Below are 16,741 nucleotides of genomic sequence, written 5' to 3' on the forward strand. Positions count from 1 at the left end.
TCTCCCGAGCCCGCTCGGCCTTGGCGGGAAGGCGGGAGGGAGGAGAGTCCAGGAAGGAGGCCAGTCCCAGGCAACAACAAAGGGCAATCTAGAAAGCCCTTCCCGTGGCTGAGCCAGTCCACACCTCTCCTCGTCCCGTGACGGCGCTAGCCAGGGCCAGGGCGCCCATTCCGAGGGCGCGGGACAGCGGGCGCAACCGCCCCCTAGCCAAGGAACGGGGTCCTGAGAGCAAGTGTGTCCTCGGTTCCGCTCAGGGAGGTTCGCACTCGCAGGCTGGGAGGATGCCAGAATTCTCCACATTTTTCTGCAGCCTCAGTCACGCCCTTTCCCCCTGCCGAGTCCTTAAAGCACCTAGGTTCTTCCTATTGCGGTAGTGCGCTGCTGCTTCACCTCAGCCAGGCTCGCAAGCGCCGGGTGCGCCGCTCTCCCGCGCCGGCCTGAGGGCAGCAGCCGGGCGGCGCCTCCACCTTTCCGGCCAATCAGGAGCCACGTTCTCCCTGCTCTCCTTTCCCGCCCCGTCCCTCTGGTATCCATGGAAACGCGACGAGTGTCCATTCCCATGCCCGCGACTTCCGTTTCGGTGGAGCCGGGCTGCGGCCATTGTTTGGGAGGACCAAGCGTTCTGGCCGGTGGCGGTTTCCCCCAAGAAAGGTTCCGTAAGTGACGCGGACGCTCCGGAGAACAACGCCTAGAAGCGGACCAGAACGGGGAGAGCAGCGGCTGAGGGAAGTTAACGGAGAAGTGAGGACTGGGGACAGCGAAGCGCCCCGGCTGGGAAGTCCCGGAAACACGGCTGTAGGTAGGTTCTCCGCGGCTGCCTTCCCACGTTTAGAGTGAGTGAGGTGCGGGAGAGAGGAGGCAGAAAGCCCACTGGGCGCCAGCGTCCTAGAGCTCGGTGTGGGGTCCAAGCCGGAGCCGGGGATTTGGATGCGCAACAGAAGCCGCACGGATCTGGGCGATGAGCCACTCCTGGAGGGGCGCCCACCTCTGTCCTGCTCTTGGGGTACGCCTTAACTCCCTTTCTCTCTGGAAAGTGGGCTCTTAACTAATGGCTTATTTTCCCCAGGGCCCTACCTGGTACCAGCAGGGAAGGACTCATGCCTCCGCTTTCCAGATGAGGAAACCGCGGCCTCCGGAGCGCTCGGAAGTTTGGCTGTTTGCAAAGTTCCACAAGTGGTTGACGGCCGAGCTGGGACTATGACCAGGTCCCTTGAGCCTTAGACCTAAGATCCTCCGAGACGCCAGGTACCTCTCTGAATTTAAGCCCTCTGTGGTAAGAAGTAAGAGAACAGTGAAATTACTTTCTATATAAATTGAACAACAAAAAAAAACTTTTAGAAAGTAACTTTTCAAGTATACTATTGTGGTTTTTCTTGTTTAATTATAATAACATGTAAACAATAATAATTAACAAAAATCTCTAGGCTTAGAGAAGTCGCATTACATAGAAAGCATCTACATCCCTGAAGGGACTAAACTGTGAAATCAAATTGTCTTTCCATGTCTAAGCCAGAGTATATCTCTTGAAGTTTCTAGATTATCATAAATAAGTTCCAGGATGCCAGTGAGTAGATCTCTCCTTTTGGATTACTGAAAGGGAACAGTAGTGTTTTGGGGCTCTTTTTGATCTCTTTCTAGGAAATATGGGTGTTGTATTAGAATGTGGGGATTTTAGTGAGTTTGGGGATTTACTATAATGCCCAGTTTTTCCTTCATCCTTTCCCTCAGCTCAGCCATCTCAACATTCTACCCTCCCCCACAGGAGGAGCACAGGAGAAAGGAATGTATTTTTCTGAACTTGTTGTCTGATTCCAGGACAGCAGGTTTGTCTTCTTCTTCTTTTTTTTTTTTTTTTTTTTTTTTTGAAGATTTATCTGTTTACTTGAAAGGCGGAGTTACAGAGAGGTCTTTTATCTGCTGGTTGACTCCCGAAATGGCCACAACCACCGGAGCCTGGCCCATCCAAGGCCAGGAGCCAGGAGCTTCCTCTGGGTCCCCCACGCTGGTGCAGGGGACCAAGCATTTGGGCCATTTTCCACTGCTTTCCCAGGCCATCAGCGGGGAGCTGGATCAGAAGTGGAGCAGCCAGGACTCAAACCTGCATCCATATGGCATGCTGGCACCACAGGCGAATGCTTAACCTATTAAGCTGATTTCTCCATGGGTAGTGGGGGTGGTGGAAATGGCAAGGGTGATGGAAAAGGTTTGTTGCTTGTTTGAGAAGCTTCCAAGCCTTCTATGCAGCATGCCTCTGCCTCCCACCCAGGGTCTTTTCCCAACATTCATTCATTAATTCACTCATGTATTATATACCCAGTATTGTTCTTAGTACTCTGAAGTAAAGCAGTATTAGAATTTCTTCATATTGGGAGGTAAACCATAAAAGTTTAAAATTTCTTAAGTTATCCACATTAAACAGTACAGTAGTGACTGGTCCTTAAAACACAGCAATAGGGACTCAAATTGGAGTAGTCATCATGAATAGGAAGAGTCGCTTCCAGACAGGAAAACCAGCACTTGGTCTCATAGAATTTGAGAGGACAAATACGGAAACTGGGCTAGTTACAAGGGAGTATAATTATGGATATATAAAGTGAAGCCACGTTGTGGGGGGCTATTAACATACCATTTGTTACTTATGCTTAGATCCCTTTTCCCATTAACCAGGAGTAGTCACTATTGACAGTTGAGTTACTTGTAGTCTTTTATCTAATATTTAATATACATAATCACCAACATGTATAAATACTAATATGAATTCATACATGTATATACGTGCACATAAACATGTACAGACACATAGGGGACATGTATATGGAGTGATTAGTATATAAAATACGAATCATAACAGGCTACTTGAAAGCAGGGAATTTCCCTATGGGATGTACCTTGCATATAGTAACTAGCACTCAGTAAATATTTGTTGATTGTGTGAATGGTTTTATTTAACATGTAATGAGTACTTTTCCAAGCAGTTTGTGGTCCCATAAGTTTCAATGACTACTGAAATGACTAATTCAATGACTACTACTGAAACAGATTCAGGTATATACCATGCTCTTCTAAAACTTTATTTTATTGGGGAAAATTTAAGTATTTCCCAGTGTTTTGCTATCATAAGAAACTTTTAATAAGTATTCTCACACATAATTTATTAAGTATATGTCTTTCTATTTTCTTAAAATATAGTACAAAAAATAGGAAAACATAGTCAAATGATATAAACATCGTTTAGGCTTTTGAAAAACCTGAGTTCTTTTTTTAGAAGTATTACATGAACTTAAACTCTATCTTGATCCTGTCTTGCTGAACCTTTCCCAGCATTTAATATTACTTAAAAATTGTTTTCCTTAATTTGCATCCCATTAGTAAAATTGACTTTTTTTTACATATCCTTATTGACTATTTGTATTCCTTCTTTGATGAATTGCTCTTGACTTTCTTTGCCTTTTATCCTGCAGAATTTTTGTTTCCATTTTATACTAGTTACTGTTCTGTGTAAAAGACAATTTGTTATATACTGTAAATATTTCTCCTACTTTATCACTTGCCTTTTACCTTTTAAAGTTTAAATTTGCATGAAGTGTAATCTTACTAATTTTATTTATATGGTTTTAACGTGTCAAGACATTTATATTTATATATATTTAGTTTTTTTATGTATTTCTTTTTCTTTTTCTTTCTTTCTTTTTTTTTTTTTTTTTTTTTTTGACAGGCAGAGTGGATAGTGAGAGAGAGAGACAGAGAGAAAGGTCTTCCTTTGCCGTTGGTTCACCCCCCAATGGCTGCCACGGTAGGCGCACTGCGCTGATCCGAAGGCAGGAGCCAGGTGCTTCTCCTGGTCTCCCACGGGGTGCAGGGCCCAAGCACTTGGGCCATCCTCCACTGCACTCCCTGGCCACAGCAGAGAGCTGGCCTGGAAGAGGGGCAACCGGGACAGAATCCGGTGCCCCAACCGGGACTAGACCCTGGTGTGCCGGCGCTGCAAGGCAGAGGATTAGCCTAGTGAGCCACAGCGCCGGCCGAGTTTTTTATGTATTTCATTCTTCTCTGAAGAAGCTTTGAAAGTTCTTCTTTATCTCCAAATGTAATATATAATTACTTTCATTTTCCTCCATTATCTTTACAGTTTCAAGTATATTAACAGTTTAATTGTTTATCAGGAATAAATGACAAGTTAAATTTTCTTTTTCCTTCCCACTTACTAATTTTTGTAATAACAATTATCTTCTCTACTGATTATATTGGTACCTTTTCATATACAAAATTACTAATTTATTTTTTTTTTAGATTTATTTGAAAGAGTTACAGAGAGAGATGGAGAGACAGAGAGATCTTCCATCCACTGGTTCACTCCCTATGGCTGCAATGGCTGGGGCTGGGCCAGGCCAAAGCACTAACCAAGAGCTTCTTCCAGCTCTCCTACATGGATAGCAGGGGCTGGCTCCTAGCTTTGGCTTGGCATAGCCTTGGCTGTTGGGGCCATTTGGGGAGTGAACTAGCAGATAGAAGATCTCCCTGTTTCTCCCTTTCTGTCTATGTAACTATGCTTTTCAGATAGATAAATGAATCTCTAAAAATAAAAAAAAAAATTAAATACAGGTTCTGTACCCCACTACCTGGGTTGTTTCATATTCCAACCACTGCTTAGTTCTATAATTTAGACTGACTTAATTAACTAGTGTCTCATATTTTTTTTTTTTTAAGATTTATTTATTTATTTGAAAGGCAGAGTTAAACAGAGAGAGAAGGAGAGGCAGAGAGAGAGAGAGAGAGGTCTTCCATCCAATGGTTCACTCCCCAATTGGCTGCAATGGCCAGAGCTGCATTGATCCGAAGCTGGGAGCCAGGAGCTTCTTTGGGGTGTCCCACGTGGGTGCAGGGGCCCAAGCACTTGGGCCATCTTCTGCTGCTTTCCCAGGCTACAGTAGAGAGCTGGATAGGAAATGGAGCAGTCGGGTCTCGAACCGGTGCCCATATGGGATGCCAGCGCTTCAGGCCAGGGCATTAACCCGCTACATCATAGCACCAGCCCCGTAATATCTCATCTTTAAAGTGGGAAATCTAATCTACGTAAAGCTCTCAGGAAGGTTAAATGAGATCATTCATGTAAAAAACAAAGCACAGTGCTTAACATCCATAACTCACTAGCAGTTGATTACTATTATGTTAGTATTTAAAATATTATGCATATCTGATATAACTGTAAGACAGAATTGAGGCAGAGAATCTAGCTTAAATTTTCCCCAAATGTCTAGTCATTCATCCCAAATCATTAATCTAAAAAACTCCATCTTTTCCCTACAACTTTTTTTTTAAAGATTTTATTTATTTATTTGAGAGGTAGATTTACAGTGAGAGGGAGAAACAGAAAGGTCTTATATCCACTTGTTCACTCCCCAAATGGCTGCAATGGCCAGAGCTGAGCCAGTGTGAAGCCAGGAGCCAGGGGCTTCTTTTGGGTCTCCCACAAGGGTGCCGGGGCCCAAATGCTTGGGCCTTCTTCTATTGCTTTCCCAGGACATAACAGAAAGCTGAATCAGAAGAGGAGCAGCCAGGACTAGAATCGGGGCCCAAATGGGATGCCAGTGCCACAGGTGGAAGATTCTAGTGGGCCACAGTGGTGGCTCCTCCTGTTATCTTTATAATGTGTGAAATTCATTCAACCATGATCCATTTTTGTATTTCTAATTTTTCCTTTGATCTTTTCTAATTCTACTCAAATTAATGCTATTATAATTACAGAGGCATTATTAAAAAGTTTTCATATGTCAGTGCATTAATCTACCCTCATTATTCCTGTTTTATAATTTCATTTTTCCCACAAACATATTTGAAATTTGTTTATAAAATTTCCTATACCCCCACATCAAAATCTTGTTAGTATTTTGCTTGAATCTCATTGAAGAGAGATCATTGAGAACAAAATTATATTTATTTCATCTGCCTATGATTGAGCAAAAATCTTCCTAATTTTTTTCTATTTATTTATTTGTTTGACAGAAAGAACTCCCATCTGTTGGTTCACTCCCAAATGCCCACAGTGGATCTTACGGACACTGGCTGACACCAAAACTGGGAGGCAAGAACTCTGTTTACTTGAGTCATCACTGCTATCTCCCAGGGTCTGCATTAGCAGGAAGGTGAAGTCAGGAGCAGGGCAAGGTGCACTCTGATATAGGATGTGGGCATCCTAACTCCTAGGCCAAAGGCTCACCTTACCCTTGTTTATATACCTTAGAATTCTAAAACTATCTTTAGATAGGTTCTGGGTATTTTTGTTAAACTTATTTCTGGAATTTATATTTTATTGCTATTGTAAGTATCAACTTAATGATTATATGTCTATATTATTTAACAGGATTTTATGGGTTATTTTGAACTTTATTGTGATACAGAGCATATGCAAGGGAATTAAATCATAAAACTTTAAATAAGAAGAGATAATAAAGAGTGGGTGAAGAATTTTTAAAAATAAATGAGATTTTAGAAATCTGAACAGGGGCCGGTGCTGTGGCATAGCAGGTAAAGCTGCCGCCTGCAGTGCCAGCATCATATATGGACAGCGGTTCAAGTCCCGGCTGTTCCACTTCCAATCCAGCTCTCTGCTATGGCCTGGGAAAGCAGTAGAAGATGGCCCAAGTCCTTGGGCCCCTGAACCCACTTGGGAGACCCAAAAGAGGCTCCTGGCTTCAGATCGGCCCAGCTCTGGCCATTGCGGCCACTTGGGGAGTGAACCAGCAGATGGAAGACCTTTCTCTCTCTCTCTCTCTCTCTCTCTCTCTCTCTCTACCTCAGCCTCTCTGTAATTCTGCCTTTCAAATAAATAAATAAATCTTAAAAAAAAGAAATCTAAACAAATCAGTAATCATAATAACTGAAAACAGATAAAGCTTACCTATAAAAAGATTGAGTTGACATAGTTTTAGCCCAGTCGTTAAGATCCCCTGACACCCATGCACCCATGTGAGAGACCTGCACTGGGTTCTGGGCCCCTGGCTTTGGCTTAGTCCTGCTCTTGCTATTGCAAGCATTTGAGAAGTGAACAAGCAGATGAAAGATCTGTCTGTCTCTTTCTGTGTGTGTGTTTATCTCCATGCTTTTGAGGGGGGAAAAAAAAAAGCAAACAAATGGAAGTATTTTTAAAAGGGTTATATCACAGACTCAGGAGGCAACCTGAAAGGATCCCCACTTGATATAGTGAGAACATTTTGAACACTGAAAAGAAAAATGACTGCGATTTGACTAAAACACATCTAATTTGTAAGAATCAACTGAGTTCTTAAAAATGCTGAAAAGTAAAACAATATAAATCTCATGCATCGTACTTGGTGATTGCTTTGCTCCATCTCATTACTCTGAAAACGTATTTTTTTTTTTTTTCTTAACAGGGGTAGGTTGGGTGATAAGCACTTATTTTGCCTTTTTAGACTTTATCTCAGGATAACCAAGAAATTTGTTTGGAAGTTCTTCATTACAAAACAATTACAGCTTATATATATGCACAAGGAATGGTGGAATGAGAAAGCAAAAGTTGGAATGCCTTAAGAAATGATAGATGTGCCAGCGCCGCTGCTCAATAGGCTAATCCTCCGCCTGCGGCACCAGCACCCCGGGTTCTAGTCCTGGTCGGGGCACTGGATTCTGTCCTGGTTGCCCCTCTTCCAGGCCAGCTTTCTGCTATGGCCCAGGAGTGCAGTGGAGGATGGCCCAAGTGCTTGGGCCCTGCACCCGCATGGGAGACCAGGAGAAGCACCTGGCTCCTGCCATCGGATCAGCGTGGTGCGCTGGCCGCGGCGGCCATTGGGGGGTGAACCAACGGCAAAGGAAGACCTTTCTCTCTGTCTCTCTCTCACTGTCCACTCTGCCTGTCAAAAAAAAAAAAAAAAAAAAAAAAGAAATGACAGCTGTAAAAGAAAGAAATGACAGATGTAGGAAATGATCATCTTTTATTGCTAAAACTTTTAGTGAAAGGTTTAGAGGACTGTTAGAATGGAAACACTGGGCTGACAGCAGTAATATAATAAGTAGACAGCAGTTGTTCTTGTCAGAAAATGTAAACCTAAGTCTGATCAGGCCTCTGGAACAAAAGAACTAGCTAATAGGAAGAGAATAAACAACAAATGCCACAAGGAAACAAGTAGCTAAGTGAATGGTGTGGATATTCTATAAAAGTGTGGGCTGGCTACTCTTTAGAGCTCTATTTTCAGCATCAAATGATTTTTCCTCTTTTGTGATACACACACACACACACACACATATATATATATATATTATTTATTTAAGAGGTAGAGTTACAGACAGAGGGAGAGACAGAGAGAAAGGTCTTCCATCCACTGGTTCACTCCCCAAAAGCTGCAACAGCCGGAGCTGTTCCAATCCAAAGCTAGGAGCCAGGAGCTTCTTCTGTGTCTTCCATGTGAGTACAGGGGCCCAAACACTTAGACCATCTTCTACTGCTTTCCCAGGCTACAGCAGAGAGCTAGATTGGAAGGGGAGTGGCCAGGACTAGAACTGGCGCCCTTAAGGGATGCCAGCACCACAAGTGGAGGATTAACCCACTGCATCACATTGCTGGCCCCTGTGTATATTTCTTACAAGTAGCATTCCACTATAATTTGTATGTATTTATTTGAAAGGCAGAAAGAAGGACAGACAGAAAGCTCTCATTTACTGGCTCATACCTCAAATGCCCACAACACCCTGGGTTGGGATGAGCCAAACCGACGAGCCAGGAACTCAATCAGGGTATCCCACATAGCAGCAGGAACACATTTATTTGAAACATCACTGCTGCCTCAGGTTCTGCGTTATTAGCAGGAAGCTGGGAATAAAACAAAGAGATCATTTAGCGAATGATATGTGGCTAACAGATGACTCAGTTTAAGTATGATATTCTAGATGAGAGAATCATGGAAAAGGAATTTTTCAAAGACACAGAAGAGAATTTGTAAGAGTTGATAAGAGGAAGATTGCAGATTGTAATGCTCACTGAATGCTTAGCACACCAAGGAAAAAAGTTTGAAATCAAGTGTTCAAGGGAAAAAAGAGGTTTCTAAAATCTTTCCATCGAAGAAACAAAAATTTATTTACAAGAAGGCTTAGAATGAAAATAAAATTAGTTCATCAGCAACATTGAATATTTATGAACAATGAGAAATTCTTCTACTTCAGAATTCTATGCCCAATTATAAGGGGATTATAAAGACGTTAGGTATATAGTGGTTTAAATGATTACTGGGAGTTTTTTCTAGTAACTATTTTTAGGGATTCTCTTTGGAACCAGATACTTTGGCTTGAAAAGCTTGCCTGTTTTTCAACTTTGCTTTTTTCACTGGCCATGGGCTCAATATTCATAACTTTGATCCCATGTAGACATGTTCCTGCAAAATGAGGAGTAAATCACAAAAGAGGAAAAGAGCTCTGAAGAGTAGCCAGCCCACATTGGAACAGGAAGATGACATTTTCACAATAAAAAGTATGGGAGTTGGGAGGCTGAGACACTTGAGAAAATAGATTATATAGAGCCTTTGAAAACAAATTAATTAAATTTAGACATCAAATTAATTAAAAAGTCACTCTTTTAAATTGTATATAATCAGTAAAAATTATTAACACTGCTTATTGATTTAAGTAAAATTTAGTGATTACACTATAAGAATATAGGGGGATAGGATCTAATTCCTCTCAGAGCAAGAAGTAAATGGATAATTTCCAAAATAATCTATCATAGAACAGTAAAAGCAACATTGAACTCATATTGTTTGAATTGGCAGATGATTTTGGTCTGAAGTATGGGTGCCAGCTATGCTATCTTCTATCACTATTGTGTTGGTAATTAATTTCTTTCCATCGTTGTTTACTAACTTGTACAACAGGGATAAGAATAGTACCTACAACCCTAACCTTAACTGTAACCCTAAACCTACAACATAGGATTGCTATGAGGATTAATTGAAATATATGTGAAGTACTTAGCTTTGATAATGGTGGTGTTTCATGATTGCACACATTACTTAGCCTTTTACTACTCTTGTTGTATCTTCTCTTACCTTGTTTTTCTTCCTAGTTGCAGATTCTTTTTGGTTTGTCACTTCTATTGTCTGCTATAAATGCCACTTTTTTGGTCCTATCTTTCACTTAGATTTTTTCATCCTGGAAAACCTGATCTTTGACCAGATGGCAGTAACATTTGAAGATGTGACTGTTACTTTCACTTGGGAGGAGTGGAACTTCCTGGACTCTTCTCAAAAAAAGCTGTACAGGGAAGTCATGTGGGAGAACTACACAAACGTCATGTCAGTAGGTAAAGTAATCCCAGCTGGTAAGTAATAGACTTAGTGCCTTCTAGAACTGGTTTTGTTGAGTATTTTGTTGAGTATTTTTGACTTTTTCTCCGTTTTTTAAAGATTATTTATTTACTTGTTTATTTGAAAGTCAGAGTTTAGAGAGAGGAGGGATAGACAGATATCTTCCATCCATTGGTTCTCTCCCCAGATAGCTGCAACAGATGAGGCTGGGCCCAGCTGAAGCCAGGATCCAGGAGCCTCCTCCAGGTCTTCCACGTGGGTGTCAGGAGCCAAAGTACTTGGGCCACCCTCCACTGCTTGTCCAAGGCCATTAGCAGGGAGTTGGATTCAAAATGGAACAGGCCAGACTCAAACCAGCTCCCATATGGGAAGCCAGCATCACAGGCCATGGCTCTACCTACTACACCACAAAGTAGCCTCAAGTGTTTTAGTTCTTTATCTAAGTATTGTGTTGAGGTGGTGAAGAAATTATCTCAAAAATGTGTTTTAAATCAGATGACACATACATTATCTGAAATGGAACCAAAGTGTTTCAGATTTTGGAATTTTTTTTTTCAGTATTGGCATAGACATTGCCAGAGGAGCATCCCTAATATAAAATTCCAAAATTAAAATTCTCCCAAATCCAAAACTTTTGAGCATCTTTTTAGTACTTTTGGATTTGGGATGCTTGGCCTGCAAAAAAGGGCAAAACATCTTCCAAGATACCTAAACTATGTAATTATTAGATGTTTGTCATTATTATTTTTAGTACTTTTCTGGTAAAGCACAAGTCTCAAATCATAGTCAATTTTTCTTTCAAAAGGTTTTTCTTTCTTCATACTGTTTATATAAGTTAGTTTTAGTTTTATAAAAAACTATCACAAATTTAGTGGCTTAAAATAGATTTTATTGTTTTTCATAATTGTTTGTATCTTATGTGTGGACTTTGTTGGGGCTGGCTGGCCTGACTCATATCTGGCAGTTGGCTCAATATTAGTGAGAATAATGGGTAAAAGGTAGCCCTGTGTCTCTCTTAAAACAAGCTCCCTAGGCTCATTTACATGATGGTGGTCACTGGATTTTCAAAAGCAGCAAGAAAGAGAGCAAGCACTTTGAAGTCTTTGCTTGTAATACTTTTGCTGTTTCTCTAATGAGCAAAGCAAATTGTATAGCCAGGCCTAGAGATGTTTTGTAAGGAGAACCACTAAAGGTATAGATAAAGTAGAGAATTAATGTAGACGTTTTCCCCACACAGTCTACCACACTATTTCAGAAAAAAAATTAGAAACAATATATTTTCATATAAGAATGCCCTAAATAATCTAATTATATCTCAGTTTTTTTGACATTGTGAAGCAATTGGACTTACTCTTGGTTTTTTGTTTTGTTTTGTTTTGTTTTGTTTTTACAGGCAGAGTGGACAGTGAGAGAGAGAGAGAGACAGAGAGAAAGGTCTTCCTTTTGCCGTTGGTTCACCCTCCAATGGCCGCCGCGGTAGCGCGCTGCGGCCAGCGCACCGCGCTGATCCGATGGCAGGAGCCAGGCGCCTCTCCTGGTCTCCCATGGGGTGCAGGGCCCAAGGACTTGGGCCATCCTCCACTGCACTCCCTGGCCACAGCAGAGAGCTGGCCTGGAAGAGGGGCAACCGGGACAGGATCGGTGCCCCGACCGGGACTAGAACCCGGTGTGCCGGCGCCGCAAGGCGGAGGATTAGCCTAGTGAGCCGCGGCGCCGGCCACTCTTGGTTTTTAAAATTTATTTGAGGGTGCCAGTGCCATGGCTCACTTGGTTAATCCTCCACCTGCGGCGCCGGCATCCTGTATGGGTTCTGGGTTCTAGTCCCAGTTGCTCCTCTTCGAGTCTAGCTCTCTGCTGTGTCCTGGGAAGGCAGTGGAGGATGGCCCAAGTGCTTGTGCCCCTGCACCCGCATGGAAGACCAGGAAGAAGCACCTGGCTCCTGCCTTCACATTGGCATAGTGCCAGCGATAGCGGCCATTTGGGGAGTGAACCAACAGAAGGAAGACCTTTCTCTCTGTGTCTCTCTCTCACTGTCTATAAATCTACCTGTCAAATAAATTTAAAAAAAATTATTTGAGGGAAAATTGGGGAGAGGATAAAAGGAAGAGAAGAGAAAAAAGAAATGGTGAGAGGATAGAAAGAGAGAGAAAGAACAATCTCTTTATCCACTGGTTCACTCCCCAGATACCCAGAATGGCCTTGGGACCAAAGCTGGGGGTCAGAAACTGAATCCAGGTCTCCCACATGGTGGCAAGGATCTAATTCATTGAGTTATCACTGCTGCCTCTCAGGGTCTTCACCAGCAGAAAGCTGGAGTCAGGAGTCCAAGGTGGGTACTGAACCCAGATATTCTAATATGGGACATGGTCATCTTAACTAGACTCTTACTCACTAGGCTAAATGCCTGCATGGGTCTTACTCTTATTTCAAAACAGTCTGGTAAATAATACATGGTAAAGATATGTTTGTGGAATGAATGAATGAGCACATACATATGAGGGGGCTTTCAAAGAGTTGATTGAAAGTAGAATTAAAGGATAATGCAGGGAGTGGGTTTAGCTTAGGATTAGACACCAATTAAAATGTTAGAATACCACATCAGAGTACCTGGGTTTGATTCCTGACTCAGACTTCTGAGCTAGTACAGACCCTGTTGGTGGTAGTGGTGAGGGACACTGTTGATAGCTCAAGTAATTGAGTTATCACCACCCATTTGGGAGACCTATGAATTCCCAGCTACTAGCTTGGGCCCTGGCCTGCCCCAGCCATTGCAGGCATTTATGGAATGAACCAGTAGGTAAGAGTTTCTCTTTCACTCTCTCTCTCAAGTAAACTATTCTGTGAACCTTTTGAAACTCCCTCAAACAAATGAATTTCAATTTCTATTGGAGCAGCCAAAGTCATAATCCTTCTTTCCTAACCCCATCCACACTTATAGTCCTATCATTCTGGGAGTCTGAGTATTTTAATCACAGCCTTCATCTCACATTTGAATTTATTCTTTATTTTATTCTTCCAGGAAACTGGAATCAGAGCTACAAAACCCAAGAAGAAAGATTCAGGTATTTAGAATGTGAAAATTCTTCCTGCTGGCAAGGCTGGAAGAATGCTGGCACTCAGATATGTAAGGAGACTGTTCAGGCAGTAGATTCCGAAGACCTAAAGCAGCAAGATCTTTCCCAGTGTCAAGAATGGCTAATACTCTCCACTCAACTACCAAGATATGGAAACTCTGAACTCAATTTTGAAGAAAAAAATCCTGGGAACTTAAAATATAGAAATTTCATACCTTGGCAGTCCTTAGAAACAAAAATCACTCAAGATTATGATAAAGAAATCTACATGAGTGACTCACATGGCTTTCAAGGGGACATAGACCATCTTGGCAGTTCTAGGAAAAATCTCTCAATGGGAAAAGAACCAAAGCTTATAGTTCAGCATTCTTACATTCCAATAGAAGAAGCCCTTCCAGAGTACATTGATGAGGTATGCCAAAATGACCTACTGAAAGACTCAAAGGAGGAGAAATGCTGTGGATGTAACAAATGTAAAGAACTGTATTCTTGGAACTCACAGTGTAGTCTCCATAAGAGAAATCAACCTGAAGAAAAGCTTTATCAGTGTTCCATCAGCACAGCAGGCTTCTCTCAGAGATCAGATTTGTATAGACATCCAAGAATCCTCATAAGTAAGAAGCTGGATGGATATGACGAAAGTCAGAGTTATGCAGAGAATGCAGACATCCATGTATTGGATGATGAAACTGACAGTAACTTTAGTCAGAGTTCAGGAGTTCAGTTTCATCCTAGAGCCCAGAAAGCAGAGATACCTTGTATCTGCAATGTGTGTGGTAAAAGCTTCAGTCAGATCTCTTGTCTTCACAATCATCAGAGAAGCCACATACAGGAGAGCCACATACAATTTGAGTGTGATAAGGATCTCCACAGAAACTCAATACTTCACATTCAGGAGAGACTTAACATAGAAGAGAAGCCGTTTAAGTGTGATCAGTGTGATAAGAGTTTTAGTCGAAGTTCAGTACTTCATGTTCATCAGAGAGTCCACACAGGAGAGAAACCATATAAGTGTGATGAGTGTGGTAGGGGCTTCAGTCAGAGCTCAAACCTTCGAATTCATCAGTTAGTACACACAGGAGAGAAGTCCTATAAATGTGGAGACTGTGGTAAGGGCTTTACACAGCGCTCAAATCTTCAAATTCATCAGAGAATACATACAGGAGAAAAGCCTTATAAATGTGATGAGTGTGGAAAGGACTTTAGTCACAGCTCAGACCTTCGCATTCATCAGAGGGTTCATACAGGGGAGAAGCCCTATACTTGTCATGAATGTGGGAAGGGTTTCAGCAAGAGTTCAAAGCTTCACACTCATCAAAGAGTACATACTGGAGAGAAACCCTATAAATGTGAAGAGTGTGGTAAGGGATTCAGTCAGCGTTCACATCTTCTTATTCATCAGAGAGTCCATACAGGGGAAAAACCCTATAAATGTGATGACTGTGGGAAGGGCTTTCGTCACAGTTCTAATCTTCATATTCATCAGAGAGTCCATACCGGAGAGAAGCCTTATCCCTGTGCTAAGTGTGGTAAGGGTTTCAGTCATAGCTCAGCTCTTCGGATTCATCAAAGAGTTCACGTGGGAGAGAAAACTTACAAGTGCCCAGAGTATTATAAGGGATTTGACCAGAATTTACATATTCACAACAATCACAGAAGAGAAACTTTATAAATTTGTTCATTTAGTTAACAACTTTAAGTAAAACTTAAACCTCAAAATGTGACTGGGAAAGATAGCCTATAAATAGCATAAGTGATGCCAAGCAGCATATATTGTTCCCCTTAACTCCCACTAACAGTTATTTGCTTCAGAGGAGATTCTTAGGAAGAGTTCTATATATTTAAAATTAAAGTATATTTTCTTTACAATAAAACATAATATGTGATTATTATAAAATATATTTTGAAAAATTAATAAAATTCATCTTTATTATTCTAGTCTTCCTGTGAATTTTAACATACATGAAATCATATTCTATTTTCAACTCTGTTTTCACTGACTTTGAAATGTTTAAATTTTGGTTTGAACTGACACTGGCTAACCATTTTGACACTATCTCTTGGCTTCCCTGTAAAGTCTTTAGGAAGCTTCAGAAAATATGGAACACATAAAACTTGAAACTCAAAACAGATAGGTAACCTGTGACTCAAATATGGAAGAATTAACAATAGGACCAGTGAAATTCAATTGCTTATGAAACAAAAGCTACTTAACAAAAAAATAGGAAAATATTGTAGACTGTGTATAAGAGGGGCCTTCCAGGATTTCCTGAAAAATATGTATTATGAAAAAAGCTATGCATGAATTTAAAAAAATTTTGTACCAAAATAAACATCTTTTAATTTTCTCTCTCACAAACTTTTTAAAGTACCCCTGTATATGGAAGGAAGCTGATCTCTGGATTTTCTGACTGCTCTCACTGCTCCACCTCTTCACCCCTCAGCCCTTCCGTAAAAGAGGAGCACAGGGATGGGCTCAGGCCCAAAGGTGTGTCTTCTCCATCCTGAAAAGCAGTTTCTGAGCCCTCTTGAACATCCTGTCCCAGTGCTGACAGCTTTAACTGCCAAAGCTGGTCTTCAGAGTCTGTACTTCCATATCACTCATACAGGATAATGAAGCAAACATAGTCATAGTACATGCTATTTGTATAGTCAAAAATATAAATACTGAATACAGATTAACCAAAAATTGAGATAAACTGTATTAGTAGCTTAATGGGGAGGGCTAAATAAGTTGGAGTACAGAATACAAATTTCCATCTATAATAGGAAATCAGAAGACAATACTTGTCAATTAAGAAATAATGAGTATAGCATTTAGTAATAAGGATGTAAAATACAAGAAGAATCAATTCAAAAGGATTGAAACTATTAGTGGTCCCAGTAGTATATATAGCCAGATGACCATGTCAGGCCTCTTAACAAAGCTAACATGAAGAGAGAAATAATTGTAAAAGCTGAAAAATCCCAGTGGACTCCTTAGTGAGGCATAAGATTTCTCTCAGAGCAGGGATCATAATTCTGTGATCCAGGATGAACTGTTAGTCTGTCCTTGAAAAATAATACAGGGGCCGGCACTATGGCATAGCAGGTAAAGTTGCAACCTGCAGTGCCGGCATCCCATATGGATGCCGATTCAAGTCCAGGCTGCTCTACTTTCAATCCAGCTTTCTACTGTGGCCTGGGAAAGCAGTAGAAGATGGCTCAAGTCCTTGGGCCCCTGCACCCACTTGGGAGACCCAGAAGAAGCTCCTGGCTCCTGGCTTTGGATCAGCTCAGCTCCGGCCATTGGGGCCATCTGGGAAGTGAACCAGTGGATGGAAGACCTCTCTCTCTTTGCCTCTGCCTCTCTATGAT

The 16,741-nt window shown here is 41.4% G+C and overlaps 1 protein-coding gene across 5 annotated transcripts; it reads left to right on the plus strand.

The window, feature by feature from the left end:
• The first annotated feature begins 379 nt into the window (after window positions 1–379).
• Window positions 380–16,741, plus strand: ZNF214 (zinc finger protein 214). 5 transcript variants are annotated; one of them, XM_062196574.1, is made up of 5 exons: window positions 380–799; window positions 1,067–1,245; window positions 6,004–6,082; window positions 10,145–10,324; window positions 13,330–16,741. In XM_062196574.1, the coding sequence occupies exons 4-5, from the start codon at window positions 10,180–10,182 to the stop codon at window positions 15,054–15,056; spliced, it is 1,872 nt and encodes a 623-aa protein (XP_062052558.1). In that variant the 5' UTR covers window positions 380–799; window positions 1,067–1,245; window positions 6,004–6,082; window positions 10,145–10,179; the 3' UTR covers window positions 15,057–16,741. The 5 variants fall into 5 exon arrangements, with proteins under 5 accessions (XP_062052558.1, XP_062052557.1, XP_062052559.1 ...); XM_062196573.1 differs by lacking the exon at window positions 6,004–6,082; XM_062196575.1 differs by lacking the exon at window positions 6,004–6,082 and having other exon boundaries at window positions 10,145–10,306.

This window comes from Lepus europaeus, chromosome 7 (assembly GCF_033115175.1).
Source record: "Lepus europaeus isolate LE1 chromosome 7, mLepTim1.pri, whole genome shotgun sequence".
NCBI lineage: Eukaryota > Metazoa > Chordata > Mammalia > Lagomorpha > Leporidae > Lepus > Lepus europaeus.